The 20,308-nt window shown below is 51.9% G+C and overlaps 3 protein-coding genes across 4 annotated transcripts in view; 1 reads left to right on the top strand and 2 right to left on the bottom strand.

Moving 5' to 3' along the window:
* Positions 1 to 5,059, bottom strand: part of Cacna1s (calcium voltage-gated channel subunit alpha1 S) — a 66,974-nt gene extending 61,915 nt beyond the window's left edge. Inside the window, exons 1-2 of the mRNA XM_052736566.1 lie at positions 4,908 to 5,059; positions 3,304 to 3,409 (exon numbers count right to left, since the gene is read on the bottom strand). Coding sequence (XP_052592526.1) covers positions 3,304 to 3,409; positions 4,908 to 5,059 — 258 coding nt within the window. The remainder of the gene's footprint in view (positions 1 to 3,303; positions 3,410 to 4,907) is intronic.
* A 1,427-nt stretch (positions 5,060 to 6,486) lies between these two features.
* Positions 6,487 to 9,502, bottom strand: Ascl5 (achaete-scute family bHLH transcription factor 5). The gene has a single exon (XM_052736565.1). It carries the CDS (start codon positions 7,651 to 7,653, stop codon positions 7,084 to 7,086), a length of 570 nt encoding a protein of 189 aa, XP_052592525.1. The 5' UTR covers positions 7,654 to 9,502; the 3' UTR covers positions 6,487 to 7,083.
* Positions 9,503 to 17,518: 8,016 nt separating this feature from the next.
* Igfn1 (immunoglobulin like and fibronectin type III domain containing 1) overlaps positions 17,519 to 20,308 on the top strand; it is an 84,797-nt gene continuing 82,007 nt past the window's right edge. Inside the window, exon 1 of one of the 2 annotated variants that reach the window (XM_052737060.1) lies at positions 17,519 to 18,224. The gene's annotated coding sequence lies outside the window, so the exon portion shown is untranslated. The remainder of the gene's footprint in view (positions 18,225 to 20,308) is intronic. The other variant, XM_052737058.1, reaches the window with a different exon arrangement.

The raw sequence follows: 20,308 nt of genomic DNA, 5'->3' as shown, positions 1-20,308 counted from the left end.
AAGTAGCGATTTACCTTTTCCGCATCATCTTTCTCGAACTGCCATAGCATCAACTGCTAACTGACTATTGTACGGGTGAGGTCAGACCTTCGCAAACCCCTGCTAATCCCTCTTCCACTGCCCTCACCCCCCAACAGTTGCTATCCCAACAGCAGCTAGATGTGAAGAAGGGGAACCGGCCATCCCGTCCCACAAATCTGCTACTGCAACCTGTGGTGGGCAAACAACACCTAAGAGCATCTGGACCTCCGCTCCAGGAAACACTGTGTCCCTAGACGGGGGCTCGACCTTGGACTTCAGCTCTGCAGAGCAACCCACTGCATGGGCACGGCCAGCCCAAGGTAGGGACATCCACAACCATGCCCATCTCTGAGACATCAAGGGATTTGAATTCTAATCAGGCCTTGCCCACTCCCAGGGAGCCCAGGGCCCTGGGAGGGAGGAATCTAAGAGCCTGTGCTTTGAGTCAGGAGGTGGCAGAATCTGAGTGAGTGGGAGCTGAATGTCTAAGCTCCCAGAGTATGGGCCACGGTCCCAGTGGACTCTCCTTACAAAACTTAAATTCCAAGGTGAAATTAAAGCTTCAGTGCCATGACCAGGAGCATGCATTCCAAGAGGGGTAGAGCTCTGAACAGATACATAGCCACAAGGCTGGCCCTGCCTGCATCCTCCAGGCCTTGGGTTAAACAGTCTGTCTTTTGGGGAGCCTCTCTGACCCCCAAGACTAGTTTATATTCTCTTCCTCGGACCTCACATGCTCCTCATTTCATTTTTAAGCACATATTTAACTAATTCATTATATTATTTGTTTTGAAACTGACTAAATTAATTGAGCTCTGTGAAGATGGGAATCGTCCTCTTGGTTCACAATGGCACCTCTGGAGTATTTCCAGGTCTATCATAGGTACTAAATATACATTCATAAATCAACAACAAAATTAATGCAGATTTCATCCTGGAGTCTTCCCTTTTAAAAGCTAAATGTTGTCATAGGCAACTGGAATATTGCCAGCTTTCTATAGGCTCCCAAGTAGCCAAAATAATAAGGAAGAGATAAATGCTCAATCTGCTCTGTCTCTCTCATTGTCCTCTTCTGGGTTTTGGGGAGATGAACATATGATGGACAAGTGGTGGTAAGGAGACCTCAGGATGCTTTGGAGGCCTCAGGCAGAAGCTGCCTTTGACCCTGGGTGTGGCCTATTCTCTTTGGACTTTTTGAACACTAAGGGGGTTCAGATTAGAGTTATTCCCAGGTGGTCAGTGTCCCAGGGTGTGCTGACTTGTCCCACAGGCGATGCTGGCCAGCTTGCCCTCTTCCAGCACACTCACTATGGTATGTCCTGGAGCTCTAGACTTGACTGAGGAGCTGCAGTTCCAGCCCACAGACTAAAGGGATACACCACAAACAGTTTTGTTTCAAGATGGAAGATCGAATAATCACTAAGGTGTGGTTTAATGTCCTTAAAAGAAGGCAGTTTCTTGCAAAAAACAGTCAACTTCTTGTGTGTGTGTGTGTGTGTGTGTGTGTGTATTCTCACATGTGCATGTGTGCATTCACACACACACACACACACACACACACACACACACACACACACACACACATGTGCCCATATGGGCATGTACACATGTTCATGTGTGTGCAGAGGCATGTGTACATGTGTGTGTATGCATGTAGAGACCAGAGGAGGATAAACCTAGGGTATCATTCCCCAGGAGTTGACCACCTTATTTTTGGAGACAGAGCCTCTCACTAGGAACTAGGGCTCACTGATTCAGCTAGGCCAGCTGGCCAGTGAGCCCTGGGGATGCTTTTGTCTCCACCTTCCTAGTGGCAGGACCCTAAGCACACAGCACCAAAAGCATTCAGCTTCTTAAAGAAAACATGGAACCACATTACGAAGTCGCAAAGTATGGAGTGGACCAAGAACTCTCCCTAAACCCATGGACACGGATCATTGAGTTTCTCTGGGCCCTGGCTGCACACAGCAGCTTCGCTGGCAGCAGAGGCCACGCTGGCCTGCCCTCATTTAGTACCGCTCGCTCTCCATTCTAGGAACTCAGCTATTTCCATTCCCAGCAAGCACACATTTAGCACCCAGCGCCTCCCCAATTCAGAATAGATTACCATGGAAACCAGCCTGAGAAGAGGCAGAGACACACACTTTTCTTTCAGGCCCTGGATGCATACAGATGGGCCTCTTGTCTCCAAGCTCTATGGTTCCAGTACAGGGGAAAGTCCTGGGGAATGGAGCTCCATTGTCCTGTCCTGTTGGTTAGTTTTTGTGGTACTAGAGTGGAGCCCTAGGCCTTCTGGATGCGAAGCAAGTATCCCACCATTGAGTAATATGCCCAGTCAGCTCTTTGTTTCTCAGTGGACTTCTCTAGGAGTCTGCATTCCGTTTACCACCTTAGGGATACAGCCAACAGAAGGGCAAGGTCCAGGGGCTGAAGAGATGGCTCCATGGTTAAAAGTCAGTACTGCTCTTGCAGGGTACCTGAGTTCAGTTCCCAGCACCCATGTTGGGCAGCTCATAACCACTTTAACTCCAGTTCTAGGGGATCCAATGTCACCTTCTGGCCTCTGAGGATATTGTAAGTGCCCACACAGAGTCACACAAGTATACACATAATTTGAAAATAAAAATAAATAGAAGATCAAATTCCAAAGTCAGTGGAATGACATACCTAAACTCTAGCCCTCAGGGTTATCATGGGTGGGGTTTTGTTTTACTTATTTATTTATTTACTTACTTACTTATTTGTTTTCATAGAATCTAATATTATACCATGGAGATTACTGTGGAAGTTCAATAATTCACTAATGAAAACTACTCAGTACAGAATTTGCTGTGTTGCTGGTGACAGGGTAGGAGAGAGACACTTCAGGTCTGTCATGCCCTTTCTGCAGATTTCTATATCATATACCCCTAGTAGGTGAGCTCAGTGGGATTCTATCCAGGGGAGGAGGCTCGTGTTCAGCATCCCTGGTTCACCCTGCTGTGGCCCAGCTTTCACATCTGTTAGTGGGTACCACTTTGGGTAGTGCTTGGGAAAGCTCCCTGAGTTCGTGCCTGTTGGGTGCTTGGCATGGTGAGTGCTGACTGATGGAGACCTTGGAACTGAGCTGCACAGGTTTAGTCTGGTAAAGCCACAGGGCCACTGAGCAGCTCGGCAGTGTGAGGACATCGGTCAATGTTGTTAGGGAGCCAAGGCACCAGCTTCTCCCACCAGAGCAAAGCCCCAGGGTGCCTCCCAGCCAGGGCTGAGGAGCGCAAGGGAAGGATGGGAAGATGTTCTTACCAGGCCAAGGTTCAGAGTGTTGTTATCATCCTCAGGCATGGGCAGGTACACTGCCAGGGCCACACAGTTGGCAAAGATGGTCAGCAAGATGATGGTCTCAAAGGGTCTGATGCCAGGGTTAAGGAGGGCCCCTGAGTCATCTGTGGGATGTGTGGGGTTGAGGGGAAGAGACTGCTAAAGGCCAGTCTAGAAATCACTGTAATGCTAAGAGATAGTCAGGCCACATGATGATTTGTGGGGGCTTGTCCCCCAAAATGGCCAGGGAGGCTGGGGGTTGATGTATGTTTGGTAGGACTGGAAAAGAGGGGAAATGGAGAGGAAAGCCAGACTTTCAGAACTCTGTGCACACACTCACGTGTGTAGGCTTGCGCTCATACATCCCCTTCCGAGATACACCTGCCCCACAGTAGCTAGCCATTCCAAAGGGTGCTCTGGAATCCACCCTTCCAGACTTACTGGTCATTCAGAAAGCCAATATGAGGAAGGGAAATTGAGACGGAGTCTTGGTATATCGTTAGGGGTGGGAAGCAGAAGGCATGCTATGGAGGTAGGTTTGATAAAAATCACATTCTCTTCCCAGCAATTTCAGTGTTTGAAGAGAGACAGGGGCCGGGGGAGGGGTCACAGAATAGATCTGTGGGTGGAGTGGGCTCAGTGGAGTAGAGTGGAGAAAAGGGAGAGCCTGCCAGGGGAAGCTGCCCTCACGGGAGACAGGCAAGGGTTTGGAGGTGATGGGAAATCAGTGCAGCTATGGGAACCAGGCCCAACCCCAGACCCACTGTCTCTATGTGGCTCCATATGTCCCTTACCCTTCCAGTTATCCCTTTCTCCAAGGCACAGCTGATGGAATCCCACTCTTCCAGAACATGTCAAAAATATTTCAAATATTCCTGACTCTCAGAACCCATTCACACAGGCCTCTTCTCTGCGGCCCCTCCTTTCCCCCAAATAACCCAGATATTTTCATCCTTCTTCTTCCAGAACTCACGCAAACTGGGAGAGAGATCAAGGCCCCTGTCACTGTCAGAACACTGCTTCTGAGTTACAACACCCAAGTTTGCTCGCCAGCATCCAGGAACCACTAAGAGTAGGCCTTCCCTCAAATCCATTTCACCAGCTCCATTTGGAACTGAGACTTGAGTCAGTGGAAATTGTCCTGGACTGTCATCTCCTCCCCCTGCCCTCCCCCTGCCTCCTCCCACCCCCGCACCCCCATGGAGGATTTCCTCCGGAGCTTCTACCTCTTTTGTCTTCTTATTCAAAACCTTGAGTGGCACCCCATGATGATAGAGACTTGGGCACACTTGGAAACAACTCCCATGAGCACAGGCCCTTCCTAAGATGATCAATAGCTCTCTCTGGCTGTCACTCATAATCTCAGGGGTCTCCTCGGGCCCCAGGAAGCTCTTCTTTCCATTGTGGTGGAGACCTTCCTTCCTGCCTTCACCAAGATTCCTTATGCTGGTCTGAGGTATTAGATTAACCCCCTGCCAAGAGCCCAGTCACCCTGATGCTAAATGCCTGAGCTTTGTGACCACCCCGTACCCTTCCCCTGCCTCCCATCCCCTCCCCACTCCCGCTTGCTCAGGTGCTAAAAAGGATACTTCCATTCCACGATGCTGATGCAGGCCTTCCTTAGAGGGTTCTGGAGAGTCAAGCAGAACAAGGCTCGGGGTGGCCTCGGCAGAATCTCAGGAACAGGTTTCTTGGGCTGTTTCTTCCTCAGGCCCTCATCCTGGGGTGAGGACGGCTCCATGGTTTCCCTGACACCCCTCTTTTCCCTTCTCCCCCAGCCCACAGCCCTCTCCTCCCTGTGTCCCCAATGCCCCCACCTTGGGGACTGGGCCTGACTGAGCCTGTCCTGCTGAGGCAATCAGACAGGGCGGGTGTGGGGGTGGGAGGATTACTCTCTCTGCTCCCAGCGAGTAAAATTAGCCCCGTGCTGCCCAGCCCAAGCTCCTGAGGCCAGGCAGCTGTCATTCCTTCCAGTCCAGCCAGTGACATCCCAAACTGCCCCTAAGGAGGACAAGGGCTGGGTGTAAAGGGGTGATTTACACCCAGGCCTGAGGCGGGGCAGGGGCAGTGGGAGACAGGAAGGTTTCGTAGCTAGACAATGGGGTTCAGGAAGACGAGCCTGCCGTGTGGAGCCACAAACTAGATAGGTCCCTCGTGCTAAGATTAAGTTTCTCCTCACGCCAGCTCCATGGCTCTATCCAGAGGCGGTTCTGGGTGATGGCCTAGCTCAGCATATCTCCACCCACTCGAGGCCCAGTGTCTGTCAGCATCAGCCCTGAACCTCCATGCCGTCTGCTGTCAGAAATGGAGCCACCAGCTGGGCGATGCACGCCTTGAATCCCAGCACTCGGGAGGCAGAGCCAGGCGGATCTCTGTGGGTTCGAGGCCAGCCTGGTCTACAGAGCGAGATCCAGTGCTGTGGGATGTCTTTCTGAATGCTGTGAATATGTGTTGCTCTAGTTGGTTGATAAATAAAGCTGTTTGGCCAATGGTAAGGCAGAATAAGGTTAGGTGGGACATTCCAACTGGAGAGAGACAGGAGGAAGAAAGGCAGAAGCAGAGAGACACCGCAAGCCGCCACCAGGAGAAGCAAGATGTAGAAGTATTGGTAAGCCACGGCCCCATGTCAACTTACAGATTAATAGAAATGGGTTGTTATAGGAGCTAGCAAGCGAGAAGCCTGAGCCATAGGCCATCCAGTTTGTAAATAGTATAAGCCTCTGTGTGTTTACTTGGGACTAAGCAGTTTCGGGACACTAGTAGGAAATGGATTACTATCCAGGACAGCTCCAAAGCTACACAGAGAAAGCCTGTCTCAAAAAACTTAAAAAAGAAAAAATGCAGCCATCCTTCCATTGAAGTGAAAGACTCCCAGTCAACCTTGAATGTACGTGCTCTTACATGGCCCCCGCCCCTCATGTCCCTCATTATACAAGGTTTGTGTGCTTTCTCTCTGCAACCCTGATGCCGCCATCGCACAGTCACAGCATACATTAAGCTCTCTGGAAATGTTAGTTGACTGCATAAGTTAGCAAACACCCCATCCACCCTGGCAGCAAGTATTCTGGGCTGGGAAATCAAATGAAGAAGAGGAACGGGGTGGGGAGTGGGCACAGACAATGATTCAGCAATCACAAAACTCAACAATCCTTTTATTTAGCCCTTGGTTGTAAACACAGTGTCAATGGACCCTAGAAGTTTCCAAGTCTTGGGGGCGGGGCAGGGGGATGAAAGTCCTTAACCTGGGAAAAGACCAGGAGACTATACCGAAGGGTGGGAGAGGGAGAGCGGAGGTGATCACTTGCTGTCAAGGAAGTCAACCAGCACCAGCGACAGAAGTGCGCGCGTGTAACACACACACACACACACACACACACACACACACACACACACACACACACACACACACACGTGCATTCCTGATCTCTAGAGGCAATCAAGCTCCCCGCTAGCGTTTGAGGCCATCTTGTGGAAGATCCAGGCATCGCATACAAGTGCTGCAGGCTTCCAGGGGACTTGTTGCTGTGGTGGACAACAGAGCCGAGCTAAGGCCAAGAGGCCATCGGGTTCAGGAGCTGTCCAGAGCTCCGCTCCTCACTGCACTCACCCCTCCTGTGATCCCTATCTCGCCCTTTCTACCCCGGGCCCACACATTTGGCCCAAGTGGGTGGAGGTGACCTTGAACATCACTGTCCTGCCTGGCACAGATGACCCAGAAGCCCCCACACCGTTCCCTAGAGGGACAAGTCGAGGCCTCTGGCCCCATCAAAGGCTGGGTTCCTCTGACTCCAAGAAAGGCGAGGAGGAGAAGGAGGAGGACCCACTGCACTCGGCCACCAGGAAGGGGGGCTGTGGCGCATTGCCCTGGCCGGCGCAGGCGGGCTGCGGGGAGGTGGCTGCAGGCGGCTCGCCGTCGGGGGCGGCGCTCAGCAGCTCCTGCAGGTACTTGATGTAGCGGATGGCGGCGCGCAGGGTCTCCACCTTGCTGAGTCGCTTCTCCGCCAGGGCGCCGGGGAGGTGGCCGCGGAGGCGCGCGTAGCCCTCGTTCACGCACTTGACGCGCTGCCGCTCGCGCTCGTTGCGCTTCTGGATGAAGGCGGGCTCGAACGGGTAGTCGTAGACCCCGAAGGCGCCGGGGAAGGGCACGTAGGGGAACACCCCAGCGTAGGCGTCGTAGTAAGGCGGCTCGGCATGGCCAGGGTACAGCAGGAACGGGACGTTGCCCAGGGGCTCCGTGGCTGCCAGCGGCGTCTGTCCTGCAGGGGCCACGACACCCAGCTGCACGCCGCTGGGAGCCCCGCGGTCCACCAGGGCCCGGCAGAAGTTACTGTTCATTGCGCCCCGTGGAGCTGGACCCAGGGTGAGGCCCTCACCGAATGGCCTCTGCTCGGGCTCTGTGTGGTCCTGACTACGGAGACAAGTCACATCGCTAGCAGCTCCGGAGCGCCGCGAGTTGCTAAGGCTTCATTTTTCTTTTTTGGGTTGACTTGGACTTCTTAAAGCGAGTCATAGCTCTGGACAAGTGCAGCTCCGTGCGGAGCCTCAGCAGGTCCCTGCTGCGATCTTGCTTGTGGTACCATGTATTGAGTAATCTGGGGACTGTCGCCCTCTTCCCTGGCCCTTGTGACCTGCGAGTCTTGCCTCTTCCTGCACCCCAACACTGGCACCTGTCCCTGACGCTAGCTGTGAGCCTCCATGACCAGGTCCTCCGATGCCCAGTTCTTGTTCCTCACTGGTTCTTGTCGCAGGATCCCCAAGCTGCGGGGAAGGGGTGAGGGCAGCGAGTGTGTCAGCTCTGCAGAAGAGGTCCCAGAATTTTGCTAAAAGCAGAGAAGAGTGGACATATCAATAAGGAAAGGCCCTTGTGGCACTCCGATCTCCAGAAATGATCAGGAGGGAAGAGAGTGTGGTTTGGGGGAGGTGTTGTTCAGAGCTCAAATCTTGGGTTCACTCCTCAATAGTCAGGTGACATTCTTGAGTAAGATTTCCGTATTTGGAGGGACAGAAAACATCCTTTACAGATCCTAAGAGAACCAAAAGAGAAAAACAAACAAACAAAAAAACATATCCCAGAGCACCCCGTACCTGGCCTGGCATGGGGCGGGGCCATCAATGCCATTTCCTTTGAGAACGCACATTGTCTCATCACTGTTACCTTCCAGGGCCTCCCATCTAAAAATGGCGGAAGGAAGGCCTACTGGGGGTTTCAGAGAGATGGCTCGTGATTAAGAGCAGGTATTGCTCCTGCAGAGGACTGGGTTTCTAGCGACTGCATCAGGACCTCACAACTGCCTGTAACTCCAGCCACAAAGGACCCTTTGCCTCCGTGGGCACCCGTGGTCATGTGCACATACCCACGCACGAAGACGGGATTGAAAATAATAAAATATTTTAAAGAAGTCTATTGAACTAGCAGAAGGAGTTGAAGCAGGTATCTCAAATTATTACAGACGTCTCTCTGGTGAATGAAGGACAACTCTGATTACAAAGAGCTCCTGTGGTTAGCACTTCCAAAGTTGCCTGGCGGAGAGACTGTCACCTGCTCCTTCCCTGTCCCAGGCTACATTGGGTCCAGGATATACCACCTCCCATCCTCTTGGCTTTCTCCTCTAGAGCACTTAACAGGGTGTCTTCTTTGTCTTGCATCTGCCCAAGCCGAGCCCCGTCCCTGGCATGTAATAGATGCTCCACAAATCCTGGCTGAATAACCAAGAAAGAGGATTAGGCCAAAAACTGGGTTTGCCAGGGTGGGGCATAATTACATGTAGCCCTTCCCGGGTTTTAGAAAGCTGTTATTTTGGAAATAATTGGTCGGTGTTGAGTTTAAGTACCACCAGATTCCATCAGCTGTGCTTATCGGATTCAAGTTGTATGTCCTCCTCCCCTCCCCTGACCCCGCCCCCAGGAGGCAAGCCTCTCTGATGCTGTTCCCTGCCTTGTGTGTGTGTCCACAGTGTTCCCAAATGTCCCTGTGGCAGTGGTCACACTACTGTTGGTTCTCCCTTTGAGGAAGATGCTCAGAGTGTACTGATGGGGGCGTACGCAGCTCTCACAGAGCGTGATGGGGCATCCCGAGGCACTGGCAGTGGTCACGTCTTCTCTGCGTGGCAGAAGAGAGTCAATCCTCTCCCTGCCCGAGAACTGGTGGCAGTCTCGGGGTGCTGAGTGTCTTCTGTGCCCTACCACGTTTGTCCTTTTTGCAGACCCCGAGTCTGTCTCCAGTTAGCATTCCCCTCCATGTTGACTGAGAACACCGAGCCAATCAGGACCCAGAGACTCGCACTTCCTCTCGAGTGGAAGCTGGTGTATAAAGACATCAGGACCAAAACTCATATCTCCCCGCTCGTATGGGCGGCACCCCAGATCCCCCCCCCCCCCACTGATTGTAGAGGAACACTCTAAAAAACAATCCTTCTCTGGCAGACCCTGGGCTCTGTTAGGGTAATCTCCGGATGCCCTTTGCTCATTTCTGATTCACACCTTGGCTAATCCTCCAATCGTGAGGCCCTGAACACCTCTCTGCCTTGCTAACCTTGAGTCCATGAGAGAGTTCACGTACAGCTTCTGCCCACACTGCCCAGGCTTTCCAGACAGATCCCAGCCTGGGCTGTCAGGTCAGGACTGGGTATCTGAGACTTTACTCAGGCAGTGCGCCTCAATGGGCAGGGCTAGGCTTTTTCTTGTAAAGGTAAAGTCCCTCACTCAGTGTTGGGCACATAAAGATGGTTCAAGAGACTTGCCAGGGGGGCTTGAGAGATGGCTCAGCAGTTAAGAGCACTAGCTGCTCTTCCAGAGGTCCTGAGTTCAAATCCCAACTACCACATGGTGGCTCACAACCATCTGTAGTGAGATTTGGCGCCCTCTTCTGGTCTGTAGACATACATGCAGACAGGACACTGTATACGTAATAAATAAATCAATCAGAGAGGGAGAGGGAGAGGGAGAGGGAGAGGGAGAGGGAGAGGGAGAGGGAGAGGGAGAGGGAGAGGGAGAGGGAGAGGGAGAGGGAGAGGGAGAGGGAGAGGGAGAGGGAGAGGGAGAGGGAGAGGGAGAGGGAGAGGGAGAGGGAGAGGGAGAGGGAGAGGGAGAGGGAGAGGGAGAGGGAGAGGGAGAGGGAGAGGGAGAGGGAGAGGGAGAGGGAGAGGGAGAGGGAGAGGGAGAGGGAGAGGGAGAGGGAGAGGGAGAGGGAGAGGGAGAGGGAGAGGGAGAGGGAGAGGGAGAGGGAGAGGGAGAGGGAGAGGGAGAGGGAGAGGGAGAGGGAGAGGGAGAGGGAGAGGGAGAGGGAGAGGGAGAGGGAGAGGGAGAGGGAGAGGGAGAGGGAGAGGGAGAGGGAGAGGGATTTAAGAATTTGGGATCTAGCCGGGCGGTGGTGGCGCACGCCTTTAATCCCAGCACTCGGGAGGCAGAGCCAGGCGGATCTCTGTGAGTTCGAGGCCAGCCTGGGCTACAGAGTGAGTTCCAGAAAAAAAAAAAAGAATTTGGGATCTAGACCTGATTGTTTATATTTGATCTGCTCGTTTTAAAAATAAACAGTCGGTGCATTAACATTTGTTTTTCACAAACTATCCATAAAAGTGACTCACATAAGACACCTCACATGGGCCCATGTAGTTCTAGGCCAATTCTATCTCTCCTGCTGGAAGAAGATTGATAAGCTGCCAGGGAGCATGATGAGGAGACCCCCTGCAGTGGACTGTCTTCTCACAGCAGTTCTTACCCCGTATTAGAAACTGAGACCCAGCATTGCCTGTGACCATTTAATGACCTGATAGTCAATGACACTTTCTAAGAGCCTTCTGCATGCAAGGCCCACTCCAGTCAGCAGCCTTGCTGTGAAATAATGATAATTTCAGCTGTTATGGCTTGCAATGTGTGAGACATGGTTCTAAGTGCTATTCTGGAATGCTCTTATGTTCTCACACCATTCTTGTGAGGTAGTTAACATCACCTATTTTTACAGGTGGGAAAACAGAGGTGCATAAAGGTTAAGTCGCTTGTCAGGCCCTGTGGTTAGGAAACATGAACTAATAAATGCTAATCAGCCATACTCAGCTTCCTGCTCCTCTGTGGTAGTTCTCTTGGTGACTTGGTACTTCAACAGGGAATCAGAAAGGTTTGCATTGACCTAAAAAGGATCTTATTAGGTTAAATCTCCTGTTGGAGGGATGCCTCACTGCAGATTGAAGTTATAGTGCTAGTATTTGGCTTCTGCTGAGGGAGGTCACATGGGTCACCCTTGGGAAGATGTTTTGCTAGGGGTGGGGCATGGGATTCTTGGAGCCAAACATCATGAACTCACCCCTGAGAACATGATTAGAACCCCCTTTTCCCGAGTTTAGGGGGGGGGAAAAGAAAGAAAAGAAAAGAAAACAACAACCATCCACACAAACAGGAGTAGTGACCTCTTCCAAGCCTCTAAGATCTACGAGGATCAGACCTGGTAGAAGTGGCTGTCAACAGCGCCACAGTGTGGTGATGAGAAGAAGTACAAGTGGCGGATGAACAAAATTCAGGTCCTGATTCTGTGAGGAAGTTGTAACTTCCTCTCACGGCTCCTCCTGGAGACTGCGGGTTCTAAGAACAGCAAGGAAGAGCTGTGTGGCTTCCTGTCAACTCTATTTCCCTTGAGTTTGCTAAGCAGAAACGTCACATAAACTTTCATGGCATATATGTGTGCAGGCATCTATGCTTTGTTATCTGATTTAAATAAAAATAAATAGAGCGTGATGTTAATATCAGGCACCTCACTGGATAAAGGGGTGCACATATCATCCTTAGTGGTCTTGATTTTCTCACTGTCTTCATTGGGGCTGGAGCTGGGCTCTGAGACCAGAAGATGGCCGAAGAGCCCTTCCCACAGGCAAGCCACGGCTGTGGAAGAGGGTTTGAGGAATGCAAGGTCTTCACAACTCCACTGCTTTCCCTATGGCTCTGAGAGATCCCTGGCTGGTGCTCAGTGCACAGTGGTGCTTCCTGGCAGCAATAAGACTGCTTCCCCAGCCTGCTTTCCATCCAGCTACCCTAAGCCAGAAGAAGGACTCAATGGACAAAATCACTGGCTTTCGGCATCATCTCCCCCATCCCTGGACAGGGTAGTCACTAAGGCCTTTTCCCAAAGAGCTCCACAGTCAAACATTGTGATAAACACAGCCTGCATTCTCCTCCTTGGTGATCCACAGGGCCCTAGGTAGCTTTGCAGTAAAGAAACCTGTTTGTGTTGAGCTTGGAAATTTAAAATAAACCACACAGCACTTTAAGGAATTCTTAAGCCTTAAATATACTTTGAGGAATTCTGCCTAAAATATCCAGAATACATATTTTAACACAGAAAAAGGAAAAAGAGAGGAGGAGGAGGAGGAGAAGGAGGAGGAAGAAGAAGAGAAGAATAAGAATAAGAATAAGAATAAGAAGAAGAAGAAGAAGAAGAAGAAGAAGAAGAAGAAGAAGAAGAAGAAGAAGAAGAAGAAGAAGAAGAAGAAGAAGAAGAAATGTCACAGCTCCCCATGAGGGGTATGTCTAATAGCCTATAAATATTGTAGAAGGATAACCTGGCCATTCTCACAAGTACATATTAAATGCCTCCAAATATGCATCAACACGGACAGTCATTTTGGAATGTTGTATGCTACGTGGTTATGGTAACTAGTCAGTGGGACCAAGCCTAGGAGACCAGCAGTCAGGTCTCAAGACTGTGAGCTCACTTGTACCTTAGATGGGCTGGAAAATGATGCTGTGTCCTCTGGGTCAACATGTCTCAGCAGCCCGGATCAGTCCCGCTTGCCCTTGGTCTGCTGAGAATGAAGTGAGTCCCCTGCAAGGCCCTCAAGGTCCTTCCATGCTGTTCCTCCTGCCTCAGGGTTAGGGACCCCCTGACTGCTCCCCAGCCCCATTTCTGTAGCCAGTTTCACTGAGGACTCATCACAGATGCACCCTCTGGTGCTGGCTGCCATGCCTAGCAGTCTGCTTCCTTAGCTCAGGTAATCCCTGCACCTGAGAGGAGCTGGGGCTTCATTTGTTTGCGGAAGAGAAACGGACTGTGGTCGAGAGTCCTGCTGGTTGCAATGTGCCGGGGTCTAGCTGGTTGATGTATGAGAGTCTTCTTGGCTGGACAGGATCCCCTAAGTTTTAATAAGAGTTGTTTTATTAAGGGAACTATTAGCAGCTGGAGTTGGGTGAGGGGTCTAGTCACTCCTAAACCCTCAGCATTTATATTGTTGAGAAGTCACAGGTAGATGATCTGAGAGCACTCCCTGCTCTACCTGAATTCTATTGGAATTCTGCCTTCTCAGCTCCAGGACTGGGTAGGAGAGCTTGTTACCCAGGAGGCTCATGGGAAAGGCAGCCTGAGACCGGGAGCCCTACTGTTGAGTGTCCAACTGGCAGCTCCTATCTCTGGTTAAGCAGTCTTAGCCCTGATTTCTACAAGCCTCAGTGTTCTCATCTGCAAAATGAGAGCAATGCCACTTACCTCTACTGTGGTTACAGTAGATGAGGGTAATGTATGTGGGCCATGTGGCATCCGCTAAGAACTGAGCTCTGGTCATTAAGGCAGGTGACCCAAGGTAGAGCTCCCCAGAGCTCCAGGACCCATGTTTGTGGATATGACAAAGCCCAAGGCAGCGGTCCCCACGACCTACATTGCAGCTGGCAAGCACCCTGATGCCATATCTGACAGCTCTCAGAATCACATCCGTACCAACAACCACAAAGAAGGAAAAATCTGGGCGTTAAGTCCCAATTGTTCCTTCAAATGTCTGAATGAGAAGGGTCACCTGATTCTAACCAAATGTGTTCACAGGTGTGATCTCCTGTCTGTCAACACACCCACACAAATGTCCCCTGAGGTCCTTCTAGGAGCCCTTTGACTGCTGGGTGCAGTTGAGAATGACCTAGATTGCTGTCCTTAGCTTCAGAAAAGGGCAGGACTGCCTGGTAGTGGACATGCCTAGTATATACCTGGCACTCACCCACAGGCACTGTTCTTTGTGGGCCGAAGAGCTACTGCAAGCCTTCCACGTCAGGACTGATAACACCCCTAGCTGCAGATGAGGACATTGAAACACAGAGTAGTTAAGTCCCTTGCACAAGGTCACATGGTTGGTATAGATAGGGTTGGGATTCATATTGGGGTAGCTAGGCTCCTGAGTGACCCCGCTCATTCTACATGACAGAGACAAACCAATCCCACCCAAGGGAAGTCAAGGACAGAATAAACTGTCCCACACGGTGGAAAGGGAAACATCCTGTGCCTACATCCCAGCCCTGCTCCTAGCTTCTGGCACACGTGGACAGAACTGTGTGCCTGGTGTACCCACAAACTGATGATCTAGCGAGTAAGTTCACTAAGCCATTTTATGAACTGAAGTTCTGGACTAACATGAAAGGGACGCCATTGTTAACTTCTGTGATTGCCGTCCACCGCAGCAGCCGGCAGTCAGGCATCATCCTCTCTTTAATTTGGGATCATTTTCCAAATGTCTTTTCAAGCCTGCAATGAGTTTTAGAAAACATTTGTTCTTAGATTTATCATCAGGGGACCTGATGAACTGACCCAAAGAAACAATGATCTGCTGGCTCGGGAGCCAGCGACAACTTAGAATTTAGAGCATGCTCAGACGAACAACAATAGCTGAGCCTGGGAGCCCAGGATGTTCCACGCCAATCCCTATTCTAAACAACAAATATTCACATGTGTGTAAACACCACTAACTCTCACGACAGGACAGGTAGTGTCTTATCAGGTAGAAAAGCAGACATAGAGAGGAAGTGGCTCTCCCAAGGTCACTCTGATGATTAAATCTTGGCTGGGAGTCAAGGGAACCTGGTGGGTGCATTGGGACAAGCCAGTCATTGGGCAGTCCAGGGATGAATCTTTATGAGTCCAGGAGAGAGATCAAGTCTGAGACTCGGAAGACCGAAAGGGCGTTTCATACACAATACTCACCCTGCAACCCCAGCCCACTGCTTCCCCCTGTACCCCAAAGAGGGAGAAAGAGGCTATGGCTTAGGAGCCAGGGCACTGGAGAATGAGGGGGGCTGGTAAAGTATGACCAGAAGTCTGGGATCTGGCTTGCAGGGACACCTACTGCTATCTATCCCAAGGCTGTGACCCCTTCACCTCCAGTGTTTGTGAAGGCTTTGGGATCCATGACACTAATCGCAAAGGAAGGCCACACGGAGGGGAATCCTTTCTGTGAACAGTGAAGGATGGTCAGGGTGAAGCAGGCAGTTCTGCTGAGGAAATCCATTGTGACCCCAGAAATTTTAGTAGCATCTTCTGGGGTAGAGCAGTCGGCTTGCATGCTGGAGCCATGAGTACTGAGGTCTGGGGTGCTGAGAGAAGACAGTCCCTAGGGGAGGTGTTCACCCACACCAGGACTGTCTGCCTCCTTGAGAGTCCTGCTGAGCTCACATAGAGAGCAGTACAGTGGGTTCCATCTCACTGCCAACCCAGGGGACAGAGGAAAAAGGAATCCCCATGTCCATTTCCACAAAGGGTTCCCCTGCTAGATTTCACCAGGGAAAAATCCTTTGGGATTCCCAGGGAAGTTAACAGACTCAGAATTTACAGGTAGAAAGTCACTTGATGCCCCTGGTCAAAATGGGCTGTAGCACCTGAAAGGAGGGGCCAGACAAACGTGACTGAGCACCCGGGACACTCCCTGCTGGGGTTCATCCTGTGTCACGGTAGAACCATGATGTCTCCAGGCCCTCCCCGGGAGGAGGGGATGGGTTAGTCCAGGACCTGAAATCAGGTTAGACTGCTCTCCTTGATTCCCAGCTGCCACCACTCTGTCCCCTTCACGGTGGCTGAGGTCCTCACCTCTCATTCACCCAGGCTGCCGCTGAATTCCCTGATCTGCCTCCTTCCCCCTTTCATCCCTTCTTACCTCGATTTAGGACTGGGAAGTCTGGAACTGCCTGGGTGTGGCTTAGAACCCTGATTCTGGCGTTTCCCAGCTTTAGGAACTTGAGCAGTTCTCTTCTCTGCCTCGTCTTCTGGATGGAGCTAGCACTAAGGGGTAAGGCTCAGGAGCATCGGGCCTCTGAGAGTTACCTGGCTGAGGGCTCAGTAAACAGCAGCTGCTACTAATGGTGCAGGAACTGGTGTCCAGGCTCTGGATGCCCCATATTCATCTGTCTAAAATACTGCTTTGGTCATGGTGCCCCCAGAGAGGCAACTGATACCTCCTGTGGTCCTGATTCCTTTGCTTGGCACCTAGATTTCTCAGTGGGCTCGTACCACCCTCCTCCCTCATCTTGCCCTCACCACAGCCCCCATCAGCCCTCAGTTACACCACGATGCTGCTCTGCTCTCTTCCCTCCTTCGGCCTTGGGTCCTCTCCTCCAAGCCTGTGTTCATGGGATGTTCCCTTCGGGGGCATCAGCCACTCCCCTCTCTGCCTACCCCTCTACCCCTCCTCCTCCTCTTGCTGGGACCTGTTTGAGGATCTCTTTGTCCATGGAGCCTTCTCTGCCCTCTCCTGACTCTATTCTTTCTCTGTCCCCAAAGTCTTTGTCTATTGGTCTCTCCTTAGTCAAAGTCTGTTGGGGACGCTGGTGTGTGTGTGTGTGGGGGGGGGGGGACCTCTTGCACGTCCATTGACCTTGCTGCACATTTTTACATGTTGCTTTCTCTCTAGGGAAGGCAGGATGCTGCCCTGTGCACTGCTCCATCCCGCGGGCTCACCACTGTTCCTGACAGCTTGGAGGTGCCCAGAAAGTAGTCAAAGATGGAGGGGAGTGTGTTCTTCCTGAGTATATGCTACTGAGCTGAATGTGGCCATGGCAAGCAGGCACTCTGGAGAGACACATCCATGCCTAATGTCTGCAGCAGAGCAGCGATGCAGTTCAGGACCCGTTCACCATGCAATCTCTGCCTCCAGATAAAGGCACAGGTGCCCGGGGGAGGAAACCTGTATGTTAACTGACACAACACGGCTCCTATCACAGAGGAGGCTGGCTACTTATTGGACACCTCCCTTGTGCTAGCAGTTTAGTTAATGCCCTCAAGCTCCCTTCCAAGTAGCTTTTTACCCCATGTAACAGACTGGGGGAGCCGAGGGCCTGGGAGCTGAAGGGGGCTTCAAGGAGACCACAGGTCTAGTAAGCCTCAGTGTTAGAATATCTCCCTCACGTTCCCCCTGAGCTGAATGCTAAACACTCGTTTCATTCTCTCGGCAGCACTTTGAGACACCAACTACTGCCCCCGCTGACAGGTGCCAGAAGAGATTCGAAGAAGCGAAGCTTCAGCTGCTGAGTGATGGATGAAGCTGGGATTGGCGCTCTCACAAGTCCGGTCAAAAAGGCCTGGCCCCCACTGCCGCCCTGCACCTCATGGGGGCCAGCTCTCCAGTTCAGACCCAGGTCAAGGCTCTCTCCTCTATTTCAACCCTTCACATTTTAGCTTCTGCCCAAGAAAGCCTCTCCCAGCCAATCTCTAAACGGAAAACCCATGACGACCTCTGGGTACCGCCAGGCGTTAAACCAAGCCCAGCAGGCTCTTTAGCGGGCAGGTCGGTAGACAGACACTGACTGGTGCCCTGTCCCTGGAGACACAGCTAATCCTACCTTTTCCCCCCCAGAGGTGGGTGCTGCAGCCCCACCAGCAGGTGGCCCGGCTCTATTTCTTCTTTGGGTAGGCGAGCTGTGATGGGGGTGACTAAGCCCTGAGTAAACAGCAGCCTCCCTCCTCCAACTCTATTTCAGGACAAAGCACATCCCTCAGTCCCCATCACACAGTGATCAGCCACTTGCCTGGGGTTCGATCTTCGGGCACTGCTGTTCCTGGCCAGGGGCTCCTGGAACTCCAGGTGACGGGGGCAGGAACTCCAAGCTGCCTGTGCGCCTCTCTGCATCTCCCTTGGCCTCTGGCCCAGCCGCACTGCCACAGCACTGGGAACCAGGTACACTTCACCTGATTAAGCTTCAGTGTGTGTGACACACCCATAAAGGGAGGGAGTAGAGGAGGGGGCTCCTGAGCAGGGGATGGGCCACTCCTGGCCTGCTGTGATTGGCTGCCCTGAGCCTGGGTGACAGACTGGGCTAGAGACTAGGGAGGGCCCCCGTGTTGTCCTCCGAGCACTACCTATCTGAGGGGCGAGGGGACGTTGCATGTGTGGTCTTAGGAAGGACACTGAAAGTAAAGGGAATACATGGGGTCTTGGGGTGGGAGGGGGTGTGTGCCTTCGCTTAATGGAAAGGATCCTCTAATGGTTTTTATGGTACCCGTTAGGGCTGGGCTGTTTGATTGCCAGACCTGGGCTGTTTGATTTCCAGGCTGATCGGAGGGTTGTAGCGCTGCAGTGGATCTCCAGGACAGTTCCAAGGCTAGTGGGGTTGGGGATGACTTTGGCTTTGCACCGCGGGAACTGCCAAAGGACTGCAAAGTGCAGACAGGGCGGCACACTTGCACAACTACCCAAAGCCAGTGCGGCAGAGCCCGGGAAGGTCACCTAGACAACTGTCCTCAGGACTCCTTGAGGAAAGTGTCCCAAAGAGAGGGAAGGGGTTTGCCTGTGGGGCATGCACATAGCCCAGTTCTGGCTGAGGAAGGCCGCTGAGCCAGAGAGGAGACTGAGGCTCGATTCTGGGGGACCCATGTTCCCACAGTGGCTTCCTCATCCTCACTCCATGCTGCCGCTCTACAGATGCGAGCCTAGGCAGGGGCGGAAGAGCCAGCAGTAATGGAAACCCTGCTTCCCACTGCAGACATGTGCTGAGAATGACATATGAGAAGCACACCTATTACATCCCAGGCCTGTTACATGTGTATGTTCATGTGCACACGTGTGCATATGTGTATGTGCACACCATACTCATTTTCGTTTTACAACACCCAGGGAAATGTTTTCAGTTGAAGAGAGGAAGGCAGCTTGACCTGGCCAAGATTGCATGCTAGGAAGAGTCCACACTGGGCTTTGGAGCCTGGCTCTGCATCCAAGGCTGTAGCCATCACTCCACAGTGCCCAGTGGTGCTAAGAAAGACCTAGGGTCCAGGATAGGTCCATTCAGGCCTGGTCTGAGCAGCCCTTGTACCACACCAGAAGCCCAACATTGGGAAGCCCTCTGCTGGTCCTTTTCACACCACATTTCCTTCATAAGGAGACAAAAACCTAGAAAAAGCAATTCACCGACAGGCGTCAGCTCCAAAGGGACCAGACGTCAGCAGTTTCCAACTTGAGTTGTTAGCAAAGGTTGTTTCCACCACGTCTGCTGTTCATTCCCAGCATCCTTTGTGTCATGAGCCTTATACCAACCATGATATATGCTCACCCCCCTGCTCCCATCCGCCCGCTCTCAGTATCAGTATCTACAGAGCTGTCAAACGTGTGTACTGATTATTTCTTTGGAATACTCAATAAAATGTGTAAGCAACTGAGGAAAATGCATGATTCCAGGCATGTCTGGAATTACCTCCCTCACGTGAACTCACTTTTTGGGAAACCACAGGAGAGTTTAGTAGGCTCTGGAGTCATCTCGAAAAAGGGGGGTCAGTGGGGAAGTTGGTCCTGCCTGAGGTCACACAATGATAACAGCAGAGATGCTGGGCCAGAGTCGACCCTCTGTGTCCCCGCATGCAGTTAGTTATCAGAGGATCTTAGCATCCTTGGACCCGCCTGCTCCTAGATTTTATGTTTGGGAGAGGACACCAGTCTTGGGAAACTGAGTCAAGCCTCAGTGGGGGTGGTCTAGCTAGCTGAAGGTTGGTTGGGATGGCCTGATGGCTGGGTGTCTCTGGTCACAGTGACAGGAGGTCATGCTGAGCAGTCACTGTTAGTAATGTGAACGGGAACCACCCACACTTACCGTGCGCCTGTGTGGAAGGGCTGGTCTAAACGTCTTTGCAGCAACAACTGAGTCTTACAACCTGGGTGGAGGCAGTTGCTACTCCCACCTCAGTGAAGAAAGTGAGGCAGGTGGAGTTTTGATTTTTTTTTTTAAGGTAGTTGCTCTGGGACAAAAAGCCCTGAAATGGTATGTTCTAAAA

The sequence above is a fragment of the Peromyscus californicus genome, unplaced genomic scaffold, assembly GCF_007827085.1.
Source record: "Peromyscus californicus insignis strain IS unplaced genomic scaffold, ASM782708v3 Scaffold_14__1_contigs__length_90479793_seg_2, whole genome shotgun sequence".
NCBI lineage: Eukaryota > Metazoa > Chordata > Mammalia > Rodentia > Cricetidae > Peromyscus > Peromyscus californicus.
This window is presented reverse-complemented; position numbering and strand designations above follow the sequence as displayed.